General features: G+C 54.1%; 1 protein-coding gene across 1 annotated transcript in view; it reads left to right on the top strand.

Annotated features, from left to right (window-relative positions):
* Nucleotides 1–24,435, top strand: part of CRACR2A (calcium release activated channel regulator 2A) — a 101,096-nt gene that overhangs the window by 32,012 nt on the left and 44,649 nt on the right. The window contains exons 6-8 of the mRNA XM_056117789.1: nt 13,131–13,221; nt 19,515–19,610; nt 23,295–23,482. Of these exons, the coding sequence (XP_055973764.1) occupies nt 13,131–13,221; nt 19,515–19,610; nt 23,295–23,482 (375 nt within the window). The remainder of the gene's footprint in view (nt 1–13,130; nt 13,222–19,514; nt 19,611–23,294; nt 23,483–24,435) is intronic.

The raw sequence follows: 24,435 nt of genomic DNA, 5'->3' as shown, positions 1-24,435 counted from the left end.
GCAGATGGCCTGGGTTCGATCCCTGGCATCGCACAGGAGGCCCTGAGCACTGCCTGGAGTGATTCCTGATTGCAGAACCAGGAGTCACGCCTCAGCGAGATGGTACATTGGATAAGGCACTTGCCTTGCACGTAACTGGCCTGGGTTTGATTCCCAGCATCCTGAACCCCAACAGGAGTGATTCCTGAGGGCAGAGCCAGGAGTAAGCCCTGAGCACCACTGAGTGTGGACCCCCCCCCAAAACCACATAAAATAACATAAAAATAAGACATCAAGGGGCTGGAGCAATAGCACAGCGGGTAGGGCATTTGCCTTGCACGCAGCCGACCCGGGTTCGATTCCCAGCATCGCATATGGTCCCCTGAGCACCTCCAGGAGTAATTCCTGAGTGCAGAGCCAGGAATAACCCCTTGTGCATCTCCGGATGTGACCCAAAAAGTAAAGTAAGTAAAGGCCCTCCCGTTGTTCATCGATTTGCTCGAGCGGGCCCAGTAACGTCTCCTTTGGAGACTTTGTTGTTACTGTGTCTGGCATATCGAATACATCACGGGTGGCCAGGCTCTGCCGTGTGGGCGAGATACTCTCGGTAGCTTGCCGGGCTCTCTGAGAGGGGCGGAGGAATCGAACTCGGGTTGGCCATGTTAACTGCGTGCAAGGCAAACGCCCTACCACTGTGCTATCGTGACCCAAAAAGAAAAAAAGAAAAAGACATCCAGGCGTCCCCTGATTGTCTCACCTTGCAGTTGGACTGGGCTGATCCTCCAGGCTTTAAGGAGCACTCATCCTTTGAGGTCCGCCCCTAACTCTCTCTTCTCCACTCTCTCTTTCATAATGGTTCCCCTGGAACTCACCTGTGATTCCCCACCTCTGTGGAGCAAGCACCTCACTCCACTCCTGGGGGCTTCTGTGCCTGAGCCCAGGGAGGCGGGACTGCGTGGGGGAGGAGGGAAGGGTCCTCTCTGGGTTGCTTCCCTCCCAGCCTCTCTAGTGTTGCTCCCCATGTTTGCTCTTACAGGCTGGCTTCCTGGGGTGCAGGGAGCATTCTGTCAGGCACCAAAGGCTTCATGGAGGCTTCTGAGGGCTGAGGTCAGGCCTCCCTGCTGAGGCTGCTCTGCTAGGCCACCTGGGTTGGGTCCCTCCCCTCAACCTTCCTTGTTCCTGTCTTGCTTCTGCGGATACCAAGAGACTGCGTGATTTTCTTTTGGTTTCTCCTGTCGCTTGGCTGTAGCACTGTCACTTGTAGCACTGTTGTCCCGTTGTTCATAGATTTGCTCGAGCGGGCACCAGTAGCGTCTCCATTGTGAGACTTGTTGTTACTGTGTTTGGTATATCGAATATACCAAGGGGGGGCTTGCCAGGCTCTGCCGTGCGGGCGGGATACTCTCGGTCGCTTGCTGGGTTCTCCAAGCAGGACGGAGGAATCGAACCCAGTTTGGCCACTTGCAAGGCTAATGCCCTAGCCGCTGTGCTATCGCTCCAGTTAAAATGGAAAACCCTGAAAGGAGAGCAGCTCTGACCAGGAGCCCCACGCGGCCCTCTGGAGACTGAGTGCTGACTTGGTTGGGATTTGTCTGTAGCGTATTGGACCAGGGAAATTGGATGTGAGAAAGAGGGGATGTCGAGATCACCCTGGACGCCAGAGTATAGGGAGGAGAAGGACAGAGAAGGAAAGAAATTGAGAAGAGGAAAGGAGATGAGAAAGGGAAGTTGCAGAGGGCTGGGGCCTTGATTTAAACGGGTGACGTTGGGGAGTGGTAGAGTTCTATATCCAGACCACAGGGCCAATAACACTGAGCACCACCACTGCCAGACTTTGCCTTGTGCCTGTCGAGGTGACAGGCTGGAAGGGTGGGAGGCACTGGTGGAGGGAAGCTGATGCTGGTGGTAGAGTCGGTGTTAGACACTGGTGGAGGGAAGCTGATGCTGGTGGTAGAGTTGGTGTTAGAACATTACGTTTCTTTTTTTTTTTTAATTTTTTTATATTTTTATTAGTGAAACACCATGAGGTACAGTTGTAGGCTTACAAATTTTTGTGCTTGGGTTTCGATTATACAATGATTAAGTACCCATCCCTCCACCAGTGCCCATTCTCCACCACTACTAATTCCAGTATCCCTCCCACCCCCATCCCCCCAATCCCACCCTGCCTCTGTGGCAGGGCATTCCCCATTGTTCTCTCTTTCCTTTTGGGTGTTGTGGTCTGCAAAAGAGGCCTTGAGTGGCAATCATGTTCGGTCCATAGTCTACTTTCAACATGCATCTCCCATCCTGGGAGGATCCTCCAATCACCCTTTATTTGGTGCTCCCTCCTCTATCTGAGCTGTCCTTTCCCCTAAAATGCCCGGCTGACCTCTAAGCCATGGAGTTATCCTCCTGATACTGATCTCGGCTATTCTTGGGTATTAATCTCCTATTTTGTTACTTTATGTCTCCCAGATGAATGCGACCTTTCTATGTCTATTCCTCTCTTTCTGACTCATTTCGCTTTGCATGATACTTTCCATGTGGTACCGCTTGTATACATTATGTTTCTAAAACTCCAACTACCAGTAGCTTTGTATACAACAGTTCTTTAATAGAAGAAAGGAACTAACGTTTGTAAGTCTGTAACTGCATCTCTCGGTGATTCGTTAAAAAATATGTATAAAGAAAAGAAAAGAACCTGTCAGTCCAAGGGTGAAGTGATAGCACAGGGCTAAGGCCTTGCATGCAGCCCGCCCCAGTTCTATCCTGGCGTAGCTTATGGTTTTCAGAGCACTGCCAGGAGTGATCCCTTCACGCAGAACCAGGAATAGGCCCCATGCACCGCTGGGTATGACTCAAACCTCTCCCTTCTTCCCCGTCTCTGACACGAAAGGGCAAGAATCTTGTCAGTGGCTCCTTATATATAGGACACTTCCCCCTTCATTATGAAAGGAGCTAGGGATGCTAGGAAGGAGTTAATTAACTTGCAAAATTGCTTTCTGTAAACAGTTCAGCAGCCTTGAGGTTACAAAATTGGTTTGAACCCAGTAGATGTGTAAGGTATGGGCTAGAATAAGACATAACTATTTAAAGATAGGTAGAGTGTTTTGACCATCCTGGAATCTGAAACTATGTGACCAGGTCAAGAAGTTTGGGTCGAGATACTCCAAGAAAAACTGCAAGGAACCCAGTAAAACACGTATTGACAAAATATGTGCAAAATAACACGTATCGGCAATATGTGGTCTTTGTTCTCAAACTGTATAAAAGATGACCTGTTTCTGAGTTCGGGGCTCTCAGCCTCTGCCCGCTCTTGGGTATGTTGCAGAGCCCCAGCATGCTGGCTTGAATAAAACCCCGCTTGAATTCCTGCAGGAACGTTGTCTGTCTGGTCTCTCCATGCCTCCCGGGGCTAGGGAACTCCCGACCCCAACAATTATCCTATTGAATCCTCACAACTTCTCTGGAAGGGAGTTATCAGAGTATGGTTTTCTGGGGATCAAGTTTACAGAGCAAATGTGACCAAGCCACACGGCTCGTACATGTCAGAGTCAGGATTTGAGCGGAGAGAGATGCTCTAACTTTGGGGATGGTGGAGTTGGGGATCACCCATGACTGTCTGTGAAGGTGGACGCTTGACTTAGATTGTTCTGGAAGAAGCTAGTGGCGCTATCCAGCCATCACAGTGAAAGAAAAGGGAAGAGGTGTGACAGATGGCTTCCTGAGTGAAGATGGCTTTCTTCTTGGTCCCTCTGGTCATTGAACTCCTGTCTTTTCTTCCTTTCTCGTCTGTGTCGCTGCCTCCTTGTGGGTCAGAATGATCCAGTGATGAGTAGGGAGTGAAGTCATTACCTAAACACCATCCTGGGGAGTAGACTGTGTTTGGAGACTGGCTCAGGAAGTTTGGGGAAAGCGTCTGCTCACCGTTATCATGGAATAGCTCCGAGTTCACGCACGGGTTGCGTCCTTGCCTTGTTGAATACAGCTCCCCATGGCATGATGACAGGGAGATAAGGGTCTTATTTTTTAGTAATGGCGAAAGTCTCACTCATAAAGAAACCACCGCAAATATAAACCTTGGTGCACTGGGAAATCTAGTAACAAAATATATCCAGCAAAATCTTTTAAAAATTGGTAAAAGAGGGGCTGGAGCGATAGCACAGCGGGGAGGGCATTTGCCTTGCACACAGCCAACCCAGGTTCGATTCCCAACATCCCATATGCCCCCGCCCCCAGCACCGCCAGGAATAATTCCTGAGTGTAGAGCCACAGGAGTAACCCCTGAGTATCACCAGATGTGACCCAAAAAGCAAAAAATATATATATTGGTAAAAGAACTCGGGTCGGCCATGTTGGCCTCTTGCAAGGCAAACGCCCTACCCACTGTGCTATTGCTCCAGACCTTAATACTATAATAGTATTATAGCACAGTGGTAGGGTGTTTGCCTTGCGTGCAGCCAGCCCAGCTGAGCCGGGTTTGATTCCTCCACCCCTCTCGGAGAGCCTGGCAAGCTACCGAGAGTATCTCACCCACATGGCAAAGCCTGGCAAGTTCCCCATGACATATTCAATATGCCAAACACTGTAACAAGTGTCACAATGGAGACGTTACTGGGTCCGCTCGAGTAAAACGGGAGGACAGTGACAGTGACAGTGGTAGAAGAAAAAAATCAGCGGCCAGGGAGATGTGTTGTTGACTCTGGGGTCTGGATAGAAGCAGATTACTCCACATTACCTGTGTACCTGAGGCTCCTGCCACCTGTTACTTCCCTTTCTCATCTCCTTCCCCCCTTAATTTCTTTCCTTGTCTGTCCCTTCTTTGCACGTAGCCTCCCCAGGTTCAATTCCAGGTATCTTAAAGGCTGCCCCCAAATCCACCATGAGTGATCCCTGAGCTAGGAATAAACCCTGAACACAGCCAGGTGTGGCCCCTACACAACAGTAAAAAGACACAAATAGCAACAGGCTTTTTGCCTTTTTTTGGCTTTTCTGGTGGGTTCTTGGACTACTCCTGGTAGTGCTCAGGGATTACTCCTGGTTCTGTGCTCAGAAATGATCCCTAGAAGTGCGGAGGGGACTATATGCAGTGCCTCCCCTTCTATACTATTTTTCTGGATCACCAAACAAGCACGCTTTAGAATACTTTGAGGAGCTTTGATAAATTTATCTCAAATTTGACATTTAAGACTAAAAGTGCACTACTACGTCTACAGTGTATCTGAAATGATAATTCAACTAGCTTAATCTAAGAGATGAATTTTGAATGGTCTGCCCTACAATGGAATACACATTCGTCTTATGGAAGTTTGGCGAGAATTTGTCGTGTTATGGGCATCAAAGGAAAGGTTAATCAATTCCCCAGAGTAAGCACCGTCCCAGTAAATTCTCTTACTAAAATACAGCAAATGTATTTTCCTGGAAGAAAATAGTTTGTTAACTTTTTAAAAAGTCTTACAACTCCCAATCAAGCGAAATCATCAAAACCACAATGGTCAGCTACTTGACCTTACGGTTGAGCGTTTTCAACGTCAAGGAAACTCGGAAGGCCATGGTTGACATCACATGACCATTCGGGATCCACTGAGACAGTGACAGTCTGGAAAGATGGATTTGCTCTAACAAATACAAATTCTAACACATTTCCACATGAGATCTGTGTCCCTTAATCCAATGACAAGGTGCAAAAGAGATGATTCCTTAGCACCGCCCTTTATTTTATTTTTCTATTTGATTTTTCTTTTCTTTTTAAAAAAATTTTTAAAGAATCACCATGAGATACAGTTACAGACTTACACACTTTTTGTGCTTACATTTCAGTCATACAGTGATCGAGTACCCATCCCTCTACCAGTGCCCATTCTCCACGACCAATGTGCCCAGTATCCCTCCTGCCACCACCACCTCATCCCTTTACCCCCTCCCCCGACTCTCTCTCTCTCTCCTTTAGGGTGTTGTGGTCTGCAATGACCACGATGATCACGGTCCTCCCATTGTTCATCGATTTGCTCAAGCAGGCCCATTAACGTCTCTGTCGTGAGACTTGTTGTTACTATGTTTGGCATATCGAGTACGTCATGGGTAGCTTGCCAGGCTCTGCCGTGCGGGCGAGATACTCTTGGTAGCTTGCCGGGCTCTCCGAGAGGGGCTGAGGAATCGAACTCGAGTCGGCCATGTCAGCTGCATGTAAGGCAAACGCCCTTATAGCACTGTGCTATCGCTCTGCAATGCAGGTATTTTATTTTTAATTTTATTGAATCATTATGAGATGTAGTTATAGTTAAAAGTTTTCGTGTTTGAGTTACAATCACACAGTGATCAAACGCTCATTCCTCCACCAGTACACTTTCTCTACCACCAGTGTCCCCAGCATACCCCCACTTTCCCACCCCCTTCCCCTGCCTGCACGGCAGACAATATCCCTCGTACTCTCTACTTTTGGGCATTATGGTTTGCAATGCAGATACTGAGAGGTTATCATGCTCTGCAATGCAGGTATTAAGTGGCCATCATGTTCGGTCTGTAATCTACTTTCAGCAGACATCTCTGATCCTGAGCAGGCCCTCCAAGCATCCTTTACTTGGTGGTCCCTTCTCTATCTGAGCTGCCTTTTCCCCCCAGCATGTGAGGCCGGCTTCCAAGCCGTAAAGCCATCCTCCCTTATCTCTGCTATCCTTGGGTGTTAGTCTCCCATTCTGTTACTTTATATTCCACCAATGAAGCACCTCCCTTTAGACGAGAACGTAATCCCGCAGAGGCCTGAAAGAGAGGCTCTGGTTGACATTTGAGTTCAGCACGCATCCACCAGGCTCTGGCTGCCAAAGAAAGCGAAAGTGCTCGGAGGCCCCTTGAGTAGACAGGCAGCGTTTGGAACAAAGAGGTAATCATCCAGCTCTGATCTGCACGAAGGGGACTTCAAAGACGGGGCTTCCAACCAGGGCTGCATGATTCAAGAAAGCCCATTTGGAGCCCGTTCAGAATTAGAGGGAATGGTTCAAGGTCCTACAGAGAGCCAGTCACGCAAGACCAGGCAGTAGCGAGTCCTGTGAGCTGAAGCATATGACAGATTTGGATACAAAAGAGGGAAAGGGTCACAGAGAGACCAATTTCCCAGAGCCAGAATATTCCCCACACCCAAAGTGTTAGGGATTGGAGCTGGAGCGATGACCAGAGGGTAGAGCCTTGCACACAGCTGACCCTTGCATGCTTTGCACGCAGTGGACCCATGTTAGAGTCCAAGCATCCCATAGGGTCCCCTGAGCACCGCCAGGAGTAATTCCTGAGTGCATGAGCCAGGAGTAACCCCTGTACATCGTTGGGTGTGACCCAAAAAAGCAAAAAAAAAAAAAAAGGTGTTTACGGATCTAGTGAGGTCCCTGTCTTTGGGGATGTTCTAACCTAGAGGCTTGCTGGGGATATGACGGTCATAATTTTGACACAGGAAGAATAAGTGGCTGGAGCAGACACATCTTCCTGCCTTCAAAGTCTTTTGTTTCCCGGAATCTGACAGCCTCTCAATAGCATCCCTGGCTTCTAAGTTTGGTCTTTAATGTCTTCAGAGGATTTTTTTTTTTTTTGTAGATTTTCAGTGTTCGTGTTGTGAGCCCAGGGGCAGTGGCTGCTATAAAAGTCAGAGCACTCATAACCTCATCCCACAGGGGCATAAACCCAAAGGAAATGGTCAACCAGGAGTAAGCTGTGGAGAAACCGGAGAGAGAGTGCAGGAATGAAGATGGGGGTTGGAATGATAGTTCAGAAGTAGGACATTTGTCTTGCATGAGACTGACTTGAGTTTGATCCCTAGCATCCCATATTGTCCCCCAAACACCTCTAGGAATGATCCCTGAGCACAGAGCCAGGAGTAACGCCTGAGCACAGCTGGGTATGCCACCCCAACAACAACAACAACAAAAAACATGATGCTTGACTTGCATGGAACTGACCCTGGTTTCATCCTTTGTACCATTTGGGGTGACTGCTGAGCAAGAAGTCAGGAATAGACCCAGAACACTCTGGGTGTACCCCAACTCCCAGGTCTAAAGTGCAAGTAAGGACACATTGCAACTTAAGTGTCCAGAGAAGGTGGCCATGAGTGTTGGGGGAGATGGGGAAGTCTCTCAGGGAAGGTTTGAATGTCTGGCTGTGTGTGTATGTGTGTGTGTGTGTGTGCATGTGTGCGTGCGTGTGTGCGTGTGTGTGTGTGTGTGTGTGTGTGCATGCGTGCGTATGTGCGCACACATGGGTTTAGAAATGGCCTCACAGGTAGGTTCTATCAGCAAACACAATGGGCCACCTCTTTCCTTGGAGGGTATGAAGGCCCGACTGGAAACACACAGCCGTGCGCCCACAGCAGCCTATGAGAGCATCTCTTCCAGTGTCTCTTCCTGCCCTGCCTCCCCACTTTCCCCTGCTGAGTTCCTCACTGACACAGGTCATTGCTTCTCCAGCTCCTGCTCACAGGCCACCCAAGGCTTCAAATGAACTGGGCCTGGCCATGGGGAAAGGGGAGGGTCCTTAGCTGAACTTCCTGCCTTTCGTCTTCCTGATTGATTGGCTCTGGCTCCTTCCCCTTGGAACTAGGCCCTTCCCCCAGGAAGCCCATGGGGCTCTGACCCTCTGCAGCTCACAGGCTAATAAAGATAATAAATCAGGCCTTGCTTTTCTTCTTTTTTTTTCCCCCTTTTTGAGTCACCCACGGTGATGCACAGGGGTTACTCCTGGCTCATGCACTCAGGAATTACTCCTGGCGGTGCTCGGGGGGACCATATGGGATGCTGGGAATTGAACCCAGGTCAGTCGTGTGCAAGGCAAATGCCCTACCCACTGTACTATTGCTCCAGTCCCAGGCCTTGCTTTTCTTTAAGGGTTTTCAGTTCCCAATGCCACCGCCACATGCTTTCCTGTGAGTTCTTCTAAGGTAGGCAGGGCACGAGACCCCCTAGGCCCCAAGGTCAGAACTCCCTTGCCCAAGGTCACAGTGAGGAAAAGAGCTGGAACCCAGGCCTTCTGACCCAGGAGTGGGCTTTGTGGACCAAAGGGACCAAAGCCCCTACTTTACCTTCCCGCATTTCTGGGACTCCTGTGTTTCGAGGGACAAAATCAGGAGAGAGTCAGTCGCTATGTGGTCTCATCCTCAAAGTCCAGGATGCCAGGATGCCTGGTGGTCTCCAGGCAGGTAAGCTGCATCCAGAAGCCTTTCCAAAGGTTTGGGTCAAAGCTGTGTCTGTTTAGACTCAGGATCCTTTTTTTTTTTTCTTTTTGGGTCACACCTGGGCTGGAGTGATAGCACAGCGGTAGGGCATTTGCCTTGCACGCAGCCAACATGGCCGACCCAAGTTCGATTCCTCTGCCCCTCTCGGAGAGCCCGGCAAGCTACCGAGAGTATCTCGCCCGCACGGCAGAGCCTGGCAAGCTTCCCGTGATGTATTCGATATGCCAAACACAGTAACAACAAAGTCTCCATTGGAGACGTTACTGGGCCTACTCGAGCAAATCGATGAACAACGGGAGGACAGTGATACTGGGTCACACCTGGCGATGCACAGGAGCACAGGGGTTACTCCTGGCTCTGCATTCAGGAGTCACTTCTGGCGGTGCTCAGGAGACCATATGGGATGCTGGGAATCGAACCCGGGTCAGCCGCGTGCAAGGCAAATGCCCTACCCGCTGTGCTATCTCTCCAGCCCCATGGACTCAAGATCCTTGATGGTCTCCCCTGTCCCCTCCTTGGCCCCTCCCCCGCCCCCCCCCCCCCCGTTTCCCAATTCAAAGCTCCTTGCACTGAATTCTGTCTCATTGCTGAGCTCTTAGAAGAGGCATCGTTGAGAGATAAACAACGCCACCCCCACCCCCCATTTCTTTCCTAGCTGTTGCAAAATTGTTCACCCTGTGCGAGTGTTAAAAAAAAATCGGATGTATGAATTTAATGAGAAGAACCTCCGAGCAAAGTTAATACAACCCTTTATAATGATCCTATGGCAGTAATACCCTCTGTGGTTATTAGGAATAAGTGGTAAACAGCTTCTATGAACGACTGTAATTAGGATTGCTTTCACAGCCAAAGCAATTTTTTTCCCCCAAGTTTCTCTCCTCTCACTTTATTAGTTCCGCAGTACTTAACTACTTGGAATCGCTGTGCAAAGTTTGCCTCGGTAGCTTATGCTGGCGAGAGTCTGGGCTTCTTCATGTGGAGGAAGAGACTCCCAGAAATTGGCGAAGCAGATGCGGCTCTTGCTGCCTGGCGAGTCAGGAAACGTCGGGAAGGTCAAGTAGGGGCTTTGGTCCCTTTGGAAACGTCTTCAGTTCTGTCCCTGGGATTCTGCCCAGAGCCAGGCCCGGTCCCTCCTTTTTCCCGCTCACTTCCTGTCCCTGTGGATGGTGAACTAGGAACAGTAACGGAAGTGAGTGACAAATAGCAGGTCTGGGGCTTGCCATGCACATGGCTGACCTGGGTTTGATTCCTGGTACCACATCACAATCACAATCACAACCATCCTGTTATTCGTCGATTGCCTCGAGCAGGCCCCAGTAATGTCTCTTCGTCCTAGCCCTGAGTTGTTTTTTTTTTTAAACTGCCATATTCAAGGCTCTTTCAGTTAGGAGAATGAGACCCTTCATTGTTACTGGTATTTGGCATATTGGGTACACCATGGGGAGTTTGCCAGACTCTGCCAGTCTGGTCACGGAGAGTTTGCCAGACTCTGCCATGTGGGCAGGTTACATTCGGTAGCCTGCCAGTTTGTCTAAAGTAGGAATGAGATGATAAGATGTCGCGCAGCCGCAAATGCGGCCACACGCTTCCAGGAGCTGGGTTTTATAGTCTCTGAATCTTGGCCCTTGATGGGATTACACGGCGCCAGGGGGCCAGTTGGTCGGTGTGATCCCCGCCTACTGGAATTTGAAGGATCTGGGTGGAGGATGCTCAGCCCCAATCTGAGTAGGCTTGGAGATCTCAGCCTCGGGACCCGCATGCCTTTGTTCCTCTGCCGGTACCTTCATGTGTGCGTAGAGTGGTCTCAGCATGGTGGTGGCTGGTCCTGGAGGTCTTCGGCTGCCGGAGCCCTGGTCGGGGCGGGGAGGAAAGCTCAACCCGCTCCCCTCCAAGGGGCCCCGGCGAGGACAGCCAGGTGCGGGGGCAGGACTCTGGTAACGCATATGGTCCTCTAAACACTGCCAGGAGTAGGTCCGAGCAAACCCCAAACCCCCCCCAGAAAGAAAGAACAAGAAGAAATCTCTGCCATTTAGAAGAACCAAGCTCTCGTTCTCCCCCTCACTGTCTCTCTCCTCCTCTCTCTCTCTCTCTCTCTCTCTCTCTCTCTCTCTCTCTCTCTCTCTCTCTCTCTCTCTCTCTCTCCCCCCTCCCTCCCTCTCCTGACTCTGCACTCAGGGATCACTTTTGGCAGGCCTTGGGCAACCCTATATGGTACCGGAGGTTGGAACCTAGGTGGGCCGTGTGCACAGCAAACACCTCCCCCTACCTGCTCCCTCTACTACTGCTCCAGCTGAACTGTTCTCTCCTGTAGAAGGAAGGGCAAGAGTGACATCAGGGACACTAAAAGCCTCAAGAAACGGCCTCAGCCAGTGTGGGGGAGTGATGTCGCCTTCTCTCAGCCCAAACTGGAGGCATTGGTGGGGGTCTCCAGTTTGGGGGCTGCAGCCAGGAGAGAGAACTCTGCGTCAGGGCCCTGATAAGTGTGACTGCCCTGACCTGGCTCTCAGCACAGTTCTCCCACAGGGGCAGTTTGGTGGTTCCCATAGAGAACTTTGCGAGGGTCCCTTGGGCTAGGCTCTGTTCGTGCCAGTGGGCATGAGTGGTACCCGTAGGTGGCAGGGGAGGCAGTGCCGTGTGGGGACCTCAGGGTAGGGTTGGCGCCCCCACTGTTGGGCTCTCCTGGCGAGCGGGCGGAAGGGGAGAATGACCAGCATGGGCACTGACGGCCTTGTGTGGGGCCCGATGGGAGGGTGACCAGGCTATGACTTGTCACTCCATCAACTACCAGGATTGATTCGGCTGATCTGGCTGGACAGGGGAGAGCGTCCCCTTTCTCCCTCAGCACTCCCAGTGCAAGTCTCCTGAAGCTGCACGCTCGCTCGGTTAAAAAGTTTGGAGGACAACCTGGATGCAGGGTTCTTCGGTCAAGGGTATAAGAGGAGCTTTGCTCCCTGCTAGGACCTCCAAACCAGCTCTCAGGAGTGAGCCAGAGCCACGTTCTCAGCCTGAACCTCTGAACTGGAAGATACCCCCCCCCACACACACACACACAGAGTCTCAGGAGAACAAGCACATAGGCCTGGAGGAAAAAGATAAAAGATGCAAACCTTTGGGGCTGGAGACATCGTGCAGAGGCTCACTCAGCAGCTGACCCACTTCCGAATCCCAGATAGGGTTCCCCTGAGCCCTGCCAGGAGTGATCCCTGAGCACAGAGTAGGGAGCAAGCCCTGAGCACCACTGGGTGTGACCCCCAATGTGAAAACAAGCAAATAAGAACACCCAACGCCCTGGGTCTGGGAGGGCTTGGGGTTGGTCACCTCCAGGCTGTGTGTAACGGGAGCTACCCGGTCCACTGGTCTGACCTGAGGGGTGCAGGTATAGGTGGTCATGTTCCTGGAGAGAAGGAGGGGAGGGCATGGCTCGGACCCTCAGTGGGCAGCTCTGAGCCATGGGAACAGGTGTGGCCTCTCCCTTTTGGGGATCAGGTGGGGGATGCTCACGGGAGCTGCTCTGAGAATCAGGGACTGAAGCCCCCCTTTTCAGAAGCCCTCTCTGGTTGTGGGGGTCAGGAGCACTGAGGTGGGTGGGTGGGCAGAGAGAGCCCATCTGAAGGGGAGTGTCAGGCATCTGGACGCAGTGGCCGTCTGTGCTGGAGAGCCAGCAGACCCCGGGGCTGGGTCCTGCAGAGGCCTGGGGGTGAGGTGTACTTGGAGGGGGCCGGGCTGCAGGGGGAGACAGGGGCGGGGGCAGGGGGAGCGGAGGCGGGGGTCAGGGGGAACTGGGAGGAGAGGCCCTCTGGCACCTCCCAGGGACCAGAACAGGGGCCCTCGGGTCCTGCTGCCTTGGCTGATCTGGCCTTGGCAACCCCCCCCCCCCCCCGCCCCGCCAACACACACACATCCTGCCTCTGCCCCAGGACACAGGTCTCTGACCCTCCCCTTTCTGCTGCCTCTGCAGGAAAATCGCTGCTTACGATGAGGAAATCCTGCATCTCTACGAGGAGATGGAACAGCAAATCAAAAGCGAGAAGGAGCAGTTTCTCCTAAAAGTAAGCGTCAGCCCCGGGCTCGGTACTCGGGGCCGGGATGGAGCATGACCCTGGACCCCAGCCCCGGAAGATCAGCGTCTCTGCCCCTGGTACCCTCGGTACCCTCCCTGCTGTCTCTCTGCCTCTGTCTCTGTCATCTCTGTCTTGTCTCTGTCTCTCTCTATCTGTCTCTGCCTCTGTCATCTGTCTCTGTCATCTCTGTCTCTATCTCTCTCTGTCTCTCTCTGTCTCTCTGTCTCTCTCTGTCTCTGTCTCTCTCTGTCTCTGTCTCTCTCTTGTCTCTCTCTGTCTCTCTTTGTCTCTCTGTATCTCTCTCTGTCTCTCTCTCTGTCTCTCTCTGTCTCTCTATCTCTATCTCTCTCTGCCTCTGTCTCTGTTATCTCTGTCTTGTCTCTGTCTCTCTCTATCTGTCTCTGCCTCTGTCATCTGTCTCTGTCTCTGTCATCTCTGTCTCTTTCTCTGCCTGTCTCTGTCTCTGTCTCTGTCTCTCTCTGCCTCTCTGTCTGTCTCTGTCTGTCTCTGTCATCTCTGTCTCTTTCTGTCTGTCTCTGTCTCTGTCTCTCTCAGTCTCTGCCTGTCTCTGTCTGTCTCTGTCTCTCTCTCTGTCTCTCTGTATCGCTCTGTCTCTCTCTAGTCTCTGTCTCTCTCTAGTCTCTCTCTGTCTCTCTCTGTCTCTGTCTGTCTGTCTCCTGTCTCTCTTTCTCTCCCTTCGTTCCTTTCTTTCTGCATGTTCCTTACTTCCGTCCTGGCTTATGGTTGGCTTATTTATCTCTGTGGACTGTAGTCTGTCTCCGCCCGCCCGCAGGTAAATGCCATGGGAACGGAGATCTGGGTCTCCGGCGAGCGTCTCCGTGTCGTCTCCACTCTGCCTGGCCCAGAGTAGATGCTTGGCAGATATCTGTGGAGTGAGTGAGTGAGTGAACGTATGAATGAATGAGTCAGGCAGCTGTTGCAGCTCCCTGGCCGGTGTGGCCGGCCCTTCCACAACACACCCCACTTCTTCCCCCAGAAGTCCACCTACGGAAGCCATCCTTCCGTCTCTGCGCCCCATCCTTTCCCCTCGGGTGCTTAGAACATTTTGGTTCATTTCGCTTTCGTTTGTGGGCTGCACCCAACAGTGCTCAGGGCTTACTCCTGGCTCTGCCCTCAGGGACCACTCATGGCAGGGCTCGAGTGGTCAAGGATCCACTCATGGATCCTTGGGGGCTTCCAGGGATTGAACCTTGATCCTTGAGGGTGCCAGGTCAGCCACGTGCAGAGCCAGCATCCCTCCCACTGTACTATCTCCCTGTCCCCTGATGCCCGGGACTTGTTAGACCCAAGATAAGCCCAAACTCTGCTTGGGTTTATTAGAAAATTGGGAGAAAGAACTCTATTCTGAAGGACGTGGGGACCTTTACACAAGAGGGTGACCCAGACAACTTGCTTTACTTCCAACCTGGCAGGGGACAAAGACACATGGGCATCAGCATCTCCAAAGGAGCGCCCCCCCCCCATCTCTATTTGGGCAAGGTCCTCTTCAGCCCAGTCCTGGGGAGTGGTGAGGGAGGAAGGGGCCTTTCTACCCCTGCCCCTCCCCTGGCACTACCTCAGCCTCCTCTCCGTCTGTCTGGGGAGGTCAGAATGGGGGAGATGCTCTTCTGGGTCCAGCCCCGCCCGTTTCTTGGGAGCCATATTCAGAATATCAGACACCTGGCACAGCCATCCGCTTTCCACTTCTCCACTTGCCAAGTTGTCAGCGGGAAAGCAATTTGGACCGCTGATCTCTCCTCTTGGGTATTTGGGGCAGGGATGACAAGGTAACAAACCTTGGCTCCTTGGGGCTGGAGAGATGGAACCGTGGGTAAAGCACTTGCCTTGCGCACAGATGACCCTGTTTCTATCCTCAGCACTGCATGTGGTCCCTCAGTCTCCACCCAGAGTGATCCCTAAACATAGAGACAAGAACTGTGGCCCGAGGAAGCCTTTGCTGTTGTCCCCCTGTGTCCTGCAAAAAAACAGGATGCCCAAACTTTCATTTCTCACAGTTCTGTAGATGAGACATGTAGGATAAGGGTCACGGGCCCCCAGGTTGGGGGGGGGCCTCCTTTGGCTGTGATGATGCCCATGTGTCGTTGTCCCCTGCCAGGGTGGAAGTAAACCAAGTTGTCTGGGTCACCCTCTTGTGTAAAGGTCCCCACGTCCTTCATAAGGTGTCATCACCTCAAAGCTCACCCCACGAGTCTATCCCTTGGGGATAGGGTCAGCGTTGGATACGAGAGGGCATGAACTTGAGCCTAGAGCTTGAGGTGTGGAGGTGACCGTCTCCTGGTCTCCTGTCCTCACAGCTGCTGTCCCCTCTGAACAGACACCGAGGGGGGTTGTGGAGAAAAGGATGGGTGGGGAGTGGGGAGGAGTCCCACCGACTTGCAGGTGGCAGAACTTCGCCTGGGGCTGCAGGCCTGGGGCACACTTCATCTTTTTTTTTGATGGGGGGGGTCACACCCGGCAATGCTCAGGGGTTCCTGCTGGCCCCGCACTCAGGAATCACTCCTGGCGGTGCTCGGGGGACCCTATGGGATGCTGGGAATCGAACCCGGGTCAGCCACGTGCCAGGCAAAAATTCTACCCACTGTGCTATGGCTCCAGCCCCGGCAACAATCCATCTTAGGCTCAGGCTTTGAGAACGGGGAAACTGAGGATCCGCCATCCTGGTGCTTCGACTCAGCACCCTCCCTCTGTCCAAGGACACACTCAGGCTGAGTGTCAAGGTCGCATCGGGAAAGGCTGGGAGAGTCCCCAACCCTTCATCCTCCTCGGGTTGAATTCTAGGCGGGTTTTTCCTGCATTTGCTTGTTCAACGTTAGTCACTGTGACCGATGGTGTGGTGAAGGGTAGGGGTGAAGGATGTGGCTCCAGGCCCCCGCTCCCCCCAAAACCCACCTCCCCCTAGGCTCCGCTGTTTCCCTCCATCACCCCCGGCTCCACCCATCATCACCGACGCCATCAAAGCTGAGGGAGTCCAGTGCTTGCGCACGTTCATGCTGTTCGTTTTGCTTGGGTAGAACTTTTGCCTGGCACATGGCTGACCCGGGTTCGATTCCCAGACATGTTCGGCGCTCACTCCTGACTCTGTGCTCAGGGATCACTCCTGGCGAGTCTCGGAGACCGAAATGAGATGCCGGGTTGGTCACGCCCAAGGCAGGTGTCTTCCCCGCTGTGCGATCTCTCCGCCCCTCAGCACCCCCCCCCCAGTGCTTTGGGAATAAAACTGGGTCTTGGTTTGTCCCAGTCTCTGGGTCCCTGCCCCCCACCCCAGCCCATTCTGCTCCGAGCTTGGGGCTTTTCTGGGTAGCCTTGACTTTCCATGAGCAAGTGGGCCAGCATCCACATCGGTGACGGTCCTCTCTCTCCCCCAGGACACTGCACAGAGGGGCAAGCTCTGGGCCTTTGCCACGATGATGGGGCAGAGGTTGTGGTGAAGGAAGGAGGAAGTCAGGGACAGGGGGTGAGTCTGGCTGGGGGTGGAGACAAGGTGAGTTTGCTGGAAGGACTTGGGCGGACCAGCTGGTATCACGGAAGGTGACCTGCGGTACCCCCCCCCCCCCCCGGGTTCTTTCCATTCCCTGCTTCTCCGCTCTGCATCCCCGGCTTCAGGCATGGGCCTGGGTAAACCGTTTGCAAAAACAAGGAAGACTAGCACAGCGGGTAGGGAATTTGCCTTGCACATGGTCTACCTGGGTTCGATTCCCAGCATCCCATAGGGTCCCCTGAACACCGCCAGGAGTAATTCCCGAGTGCATGAGCCAGGAGGAACCCCTGTGCATCGCCAAGTGTGACCCAAAAAGAAAATAAGAAAAAGAAAAAAAAAAGACCAATGAAGCTGCTCTTGAGCCCTTGGGTACACAAGCTTTGGCCTAGCCCCAGTGTGAGCAAAGTGGAGGGGTGGGGGGAGTTTCTGACGGAGGAGGGGGCAGGGGCAGTCACCTGGTCCCTCAGGGTCAGGCTTCGCCCCTTGCATGCTCGGTTGCAGCCTTGCAGACCGTCTCAGGCACGTTTGCGCCTGGGAATTCTGCAGCTGCGTTCAGCCCTTGCCGCCGTGCTGTCTGGGGGCGCCTGCCCCAGGCTCGGCAGCCCAGTGGGGGGAGGGGGTACTCGGGAAGCCCAGGCGGGAGCTGGAGAAGCCAGTTCCCGCTGGCCTGAATGGTAGCAGGAGGCTGAGATAAGGTCAGCTGCTGGGTGGTCCTAAGTGCTGCCTCGCCACCCAAGGTGGCCAAGGCACCAGCATAGAGGCCCCTCGACCTTGGGAGGGAGGTTCCATGGCTCTAGCCCGAGCCTGGGGCCTGACATTTCTGCTGGGCCTCCATACCCAGGCCAAGCTGCCCCTTTATTCTGTTTTGGCTTGGGGGGAGATCCCCAGCAGTGCCCAGGGGGCTATTCCCGGGGGTGCTCGGGGAGGGGTGGGGTGCAGGGGATCAAACCCAGGGCTCCTGGGGCTGGAGCGATAGCACAGCGGGTAGGGTGCTATCGCTCTGGCCGGCCCGGGTTCAATTCCCAGCATCCCATAGGGTCCCCCGAGCACCGCCAGGAGTCATTCCTGAGTGCAGAGCCAGGAGGAACCCCTGTGCATCACCAGGTGTGACCCAAAAAGCAAACAACAACAACAACGACGACAACAACAAACCCAGGGCTCCTGCATGCAAAGCTCCAGTCTTCGAGCATCACCCTGGCCCCCCAGGAGTGCAGTTCCCCAGAGCTGACTTCCCTGGGAAGGGAATCCCAAGCCCCTCTCCTTCCTGCCGGACACCGCTATCCTTCATCAGGGAACCCGTGCTGGAGGAGTCGGACACCCCTGCTTCTCTCCCATGGGCTCAGTGCTCACGAGAACCATTTTCTCACCTTCTTCCCCCATAGCCCCCTCCAGACCCACTCCCTTCTCCCTTCTTCTGTGCCTCTGTCTTACTGGTTGGCACCTTAGGCCAATGCTGTGACCCTGTCCCCCTGTGGACTCGATTTCCACTGTCACTGTCACTGTCCTCCCGTTGTTCATCGATTTGCTCGAGCGGGCCCAGTAACGTCTCCATTGGAGACTTTGTTGTTACTGTGTTTGGCATATCGAATATGTCACGGGGAGCTTGCCAGGCTCTGCCATGAGGGCGAGATACTCTCAGTAGCTTGCCGGGCTCTCCGAGAGGGGCGGAGGAATCGAACTCGGGTCGATCATGTTGGCTGTGTGCAAGGCAAACGCCCTACCGCTGTGCTATCGCTCCAGCCCCGATTTCCACAGTGGCTTCTTTTTTTTTTTTTTGGCGAGGGTGAGGGGTCACACCCGGTGATGCTCAGGGGTTCCTCCTGGCTCTGCACTCAGGAATTACCCCTGGCGGTGCTCGGGGGACCCTATGGGATGCTGGGAATCGAACCCAGGTCGGCTGCGCACAAGGCAAATGCCCTCCCTGCTGTGCTATTGCTCCAGCTCCTCACAGTGGCTTCTTTGGGAATACCCAGGGGGTCCACAGAGGAGCCCTATGCCGCCCCCCAACCCCATTGAGAAATGATGCTAGGAAGGAAGGAAGGAAGGAAGGAAGGAAGGAAGGAAGGAAGGAAGCCAGGTCAGCAGAGCCAGGCTTTCCCTACACCCACCTGGGCGGTCCTGGACCTCAATCATGAGCGTGTTGGCCTCCCCCTGCCCCTCCCCACCTCCCCTCTGCCCTACCACATCTCCCTCACCCCTGCACTGCCAGGCGCTGGGTGTCCCTGAGTGGGGAAGCCACTGAGCCGAGGGACGGGAGATGCAGGGGACATCACAAAAAGGGATGTGGGGACCTTGCTTCCTGGGAAGGGGAACCCCAAGTCCCTCTCCTTCCTGCCGGGCACCGCTGTCCTTCATCAGGGAACCCTGTGCTGGGGGACCTTTGCTTATCTCCTTCTCTCCCGTGGGCTCAGTGCTCACGAGAACCATTTCCTCACCTTCTTCCCCCATGACCTTGTTTCCATGACCGACCGGAAGCAGAGTGAGAACCCAGCCGGGCCTGGAGAGGAAAGGGCAGTGTCTGTGGGTCCGAGGGTCATGGGGAACCGAGTAGCCAGTGCGATGGAGAATGAGTGCACGCCCATTTTACAGACCAGGACACTGAGGCCCAAGCCAGGCTGCATCCTTCCTTTGCAGTATACCGCCCCCGTTCCCCAAGCACTAACTGACCCCGCCTGTCTCTCACGGGTGCCGACCGTGGTCGCACTGTTTGCCGGGTCCGGCACGTGGAGACAGCTCCACTCCGGTGCTCGGGGCTCACCCACCCCTGCTCTCTGGTCGGCAGGACACGGAGCGTTTCCAGGCCCGCAGCCAAGAGCTGGAGCGGAAACTGCTGGCCAAGGAGCAGGAACTGCAGCAGCTGGAGCAGAAGCAGAAGCGGGTACGGCCTGGCGGGGGGTGGGGGGGCGGCACTGGGGGGCACAGCGCCCAGGGGTAGTGCTCTCCTGGGGCCCCCGGAGGAGGCGCTGAGATCATGCTGGGGCCAGGGTGGGGGGCAGCAGGACTTTCTTCTGTTCCCTGTAGGAGAGAGGAAGGGGTACCCACGGAGGGACTTGGTCTGGCCGTACTCCCCATCAGGCAATGCCGGACAGGGCTGGTGCCCTCTGGGTGCCCACCCGGACCCCCGCTTGGTGGGGGTGGTCTTTCTTCCAGTGGGATGGGGGTCTTCACAGGCTGTTGGCCTGCCCCTCTCTTCCCATGTGCCCGGGTGAGGGTCTTTGTGACTGTCCCCCCCCTCCGATGCCCCCCAACTCTGCAGGGTGGCGATACAACCCCTGGCCACACCTCAGAGGCCCTGCAAGGTCCCCCAGGAAGCAGGCTGGGGGGCGGGGGGGGTGGTCCTGTGCAGGGCAGAGTCTGGCCATCTGGCGGCGGTGGGGGGGTGGAGAGGGGTGGGATTCCCAAGGCCTGGGACAGGGTGGGGGGTGGGGGTGTGGCTGGTTGCCTGCCCAGAGCAAACCTCGCGCTCGTGCTGTTTCTCTGGAACTGGAGGGGAGAAACCAAGACCCCCTCCCGTTTGCTTTTTCCTTCCATTTTTCATTTTTCTCTCTGCTTCTGGAAAGTTCTGGAAGGAATCCAGCCCTAGTCAGACCCCCGGCACATTGTTTCCATTTGATGAGGGGGAGGGGAGGAGAGAGAGGGAGAGAGAGAGAGAGAGAGAGAGAGAGAGAGCGCAGGGAGGGGAAGGGAAGGGAGGGGAGGGAAGGGGAGGGGAGAGGAGGGGAGATCAGAGCTATTTTCTGCAACACATTAGCTCTGCCTGAAAGCACCCCCCTCCCAGGCTGGAGCTGACCTGCTCCCCAGCACCGGCCTTGTCGGTCTGCTCTTCTCTCTCTGCAGCAAGGTGACTGCAGCGCCAGAAAGAGCCAGATGCGTTCCACCCCCCCCCCCCCCGCCGCCCCCCTGCCGCGGTACCTCCCTCTCTGCCTCACCATTATTGCGCTGAGTTCTTGCCAATTAGATTTATTCCTCAAATGAATGATTGTCACTCGACTTAATGAGGGCCCGCGCACGCCTGATTACACAGCACCTCTGCAGAGTCCCCTGGGGTGGGGCCTTCCTCCCCTCACCGGTGCCTTCAGAAACGGGGTTTGGGGGTTTATGCGCCCCCACCCCCCCCACCCTCGGTCTGCCCAGGCCTGAGTCTCTCCCTGGTGTGAGCAGAAGGCAGAATGAGCACTGGGCTGGCCAGAGAAGTCAACACCCCTCGGAGGGGTGGATTGTCTGAGATGTTAGGGACCAAAGGTACACGGCGATTTGACCTGGTTTCGCGAGTTCCCCAAACTTTCCAGGGGTCCGAGCGCTAGCACAGCAGTTGGGAGGGCGTTTGCCTTGCAAGAGGCATCCCATAGGGTCCTCTTGAGCCCCACCGGGAGAATTCCTGAGTGCAGAGCCAGGAGTAACCCCCCAGCACCACCGGATGTCGCCCCCAAACAAACCAAAAAGTAAATAAATGAGTAGAACTTTCCAGGGTTGGCAGAGAAAGTTGCTCTGGATACCAGAAATTTTGTGTTTTTCTTTCTTTTTTTTTTCCTTTTTGGGTCACATCTGGCGATGCACAGGGGTTACTCCTGGCTTTGCACTCAGGAGTTACTCCTGGCAGGTGCTCAGGGGACCATATGGGATGCTGGGAATCGAACCCGGGTCTGCTGCGTGCAAGTTAGCCGCTGTGCTATCTCTCCAGCCCCTCATTTTTTTTGATGGGGAGGGCCAAGGGGCTCCCAAGCTCCTAGGCTGGGGTGAGGGTGAGGGGTGACTCCCTGTCAGGAGCAGATGGAGTGATGTAGGACTTCCGGATGCAATGCCAAGGACCACCAGGACCACCCTCCAGGGGACCAGAGGTCTCTAGGACTGAACCAAGGGGTTTGGGGGGGTCATGTAGTGCTAAGGTTTGGACTCGGATTCCAGTGCATGCACCCCTGACTGCTGGACCGGCTCTCCAGTCCCCAGACAAGACAGGTTTTTTTTTTCTTTTTGGGTCACTCTCAGCGATGCTCAGGGGTTACTCCTGGCTCTGTGCTCAGGAATAACTCCTGGCGGTGCTCAGGGGACCCTGTGGCATGCTGGGGATTGAACGTGAGTCGGCTGTGTGCAAGGCAACACCCTCCCCACCGTGCTATCGCTCCAGCTCCCAGACAGGACGCTTGTATGAAGCATCTGTCTGCCATTCACCCTCCTCCCCCAGGAGTGAGGCAGAGAAGTGGGCCTGGGGGCCACAGAGGTAGGTAGCACACCTGCTTGGAATCCCGATGCCTCAGTTCAATTCTAGGCCCCCCTCTAGTCCCCCGAGCACCATCAGGAGTGATTCCTGAGCACAGAGCCAGGAATAGCCCCCGAGCACTGCCAGGAATGACCCAACACCACCACCAAAAAAAAAAAAAAAAAAAAACAAGGAAAGAAACGGGCTTTGAGGACAGGAAGGGCTCGGGTCAGATCCTCAGTCCAGAGGAGCCGGGAAAGACACAGTGATGGTCCGGATTGAACTGTGAGTCCAGGCGCCCACTGCCCTTCCTGCCCTCTGCCGGGTCTCTCTTTCTTTCTCTTTTTCCTCTTTCTTTCTTTCTTTCTTTCTTTCTTTCTTTCTTTCTTTCTTTCTTTCCTCCCTTCCTTCCCTCCCTCTCTCCCTCCTTCCCTCCCTCTCCCTCCCTCCCTTCCTTCCTTCCTTCCTTCCTTCCTTCCTTCCTTCCTTTCTCTCTTTCTTTCCTTTCTTTTGTTTCTTTCTCTTTTTCTTTCTCTATTTCTCTTTGTCTTTCCTTTCCTTTCTTTCTGTCTCTTTCTTTCTCTTTCTCTTCTTTCCTTTTCTTTCTCTCTCTTTTTTCTTTTTATCTATTCCTTTCTTTCTCTTTCTCCTTATTTCCTTCCTTCCTTCCTTTCTTTCTTCCTTTCTTTCTTTCCTCCCTTCCTTCCCTCCCTCTCTCCCTCCTTACCCCTCTCTTCCTTCCTTCCTCTCTTCCTTTCTTTTTCTTTCTTTTCTTTTGTTTCTTTCTCTTTTTCTTTCTCCATTTCTCTTTCTTGTCTTTCCTTTCCTTTCTTTCTGTCTTTCTTTCTCTTTCTCTTCTTTCCTTTTCTCTCTTTTTTCTCTTTTTCTCTATTTCTTTCCTTTCCTTTCTTTCTTTCTTTCTCTCTCTTTCTCCTTCCTTCCTTCCTTCCTTCCTTTCTTTCTTTCTTTCTTTCTTTCTTTCTTTCTTTCTTTTTTCAACCACACCCAGCTACACTCAGGGCTTACTCTTGGCTTGGCGCTCAAGAATCACTCCTGGTGGGCTCAGGTGTTCTGAGGACTGAACAGGGGTGGCCTCATGAAAGGCAAACATCCTGCCTGCTGTACTCTCCTTCCGGCCTCCAGCCACCGGGTATTCATGATGCTGCCATTTCCCCCAGAGTGATCCGTGGTCCTCTGGGGACTGGCAGGAAGCACGGATAAGGAGCAGGACCAGAAAAGACTTACGGAGACTGGTGGGCAGTGAGGGGTGGGAGGCGGGTGGCCGCCCCCGGGGAAAGGAAGGTCACGCACGGCCAGTGCTGTTTGTTCATCTCTGGTCTCCGCTGTCCCCTTACTCCCTTGCAGCTGGAAGGCCAGTACAGTGCCCTGCACACCGACAAGGATGCGACCAAGGCCGAGAACGCCAAGCTGAAGCTCAGCAACCAGGAGCTGGCCCGGGAGCTGGAACGGGCCTCGCGAGAACTTCAGGACGCCCAGCAGCAGCTGGGAAGCCTGCAGCAGGAGGCCTGCCAGCTGCAGCAGGAGAAGGAGATGTGAGTCCTCGCAGCCGGTCCGCGCTCCAGCCCTCCCCTACTCAGAGGCCCCCTCTCCCGGCCTCAGGTCCTGGTTCTCTGCGACCAGCCGGGAGCACTCTGAGATGATGGTACCAAGCACCTAGCACGTGCCTCGCAATTGGCATGAAGTACCCAGAGAAACTCGGAAAACTGAACACGTGCTCAGCGGGGCACCTTGTCCAGCCGATTAATCCAAGAGGGTCGGTGAGAAAAATACCGAGTGAGCCACACCACCTTCCCGCCAGAGTGGAGGGACCCGGAGGCCCCCATGGATGGAGAAGAAGCAAAGGGACTCATTGTTAATCGTGCGGGTGACCCTGTCTTCACTCCAGCCCTGTGCACCCTTCCCTCCTCACCTTTCCCCAGGAGGAAGCCCCACCCCCATCTCTCAGGGTTCAGTAGGCTACGTGGGAGCACTCCAGGAGGAATCAAGGGGTCCCTAAAGCTAGAGGTATCAGCCCCTGGATCTGGTCTTAGGGGCTAATTTTTTTTTTTTTTTTGCTTTTTGGGTCACACCCGGCGATGCTCAGGGGTTACTCCTGGCTCTGCACTCAGTAATCACTCCTAAGGGTGCTCGGGGGACCATATGGGATGCTGGGGATTGAACCTGGGCCAGCCGCGTGCAAGGCCAATGCCCTCCCTGCTGTGCTATCGCTCCAGAGTCAAGGGGAAGAGGGTTAAGCTTAGAGAACAAATGCAACCCCCTTCCCCAGGCTGCAGGCTGGTTTCTGTCTTTTGTCCCATCCCGTGTCCACAGTTCCATCCTCTGACCCACATAGACAGAGCCTCTCCCCCTATCTGAGCCAGGCACCGTGTTGGGCCCCAGGCTCACTTCCCGTCCCCAGTCTGACCTTCTCTCACCCCATCCTTCCAGCATCCCAGGTGAACACACAGTGCCCTGATGAGGGACAGATGAGGCAGCTCTGAGCTCA

This window comes from Sorex fumeus, unplaced genomic scaffold (genome assembly GCF_029834395.1).
Source record: "Sorex fumeus unplaced genomic scaffold, SorFum_2.1 ptg000036l, whole genome shotgun sequence".
In the NCBI taxonomy this organism is placed as follows: Eukaryota; Metazoa; Chordata; class Mammalia; order Eulipotyphla; family Soricidae; genus Sorex; species Sorex fumeus.
This window is presented reverse-complemented; position numbering and strand designations above follow the sequence as displayed.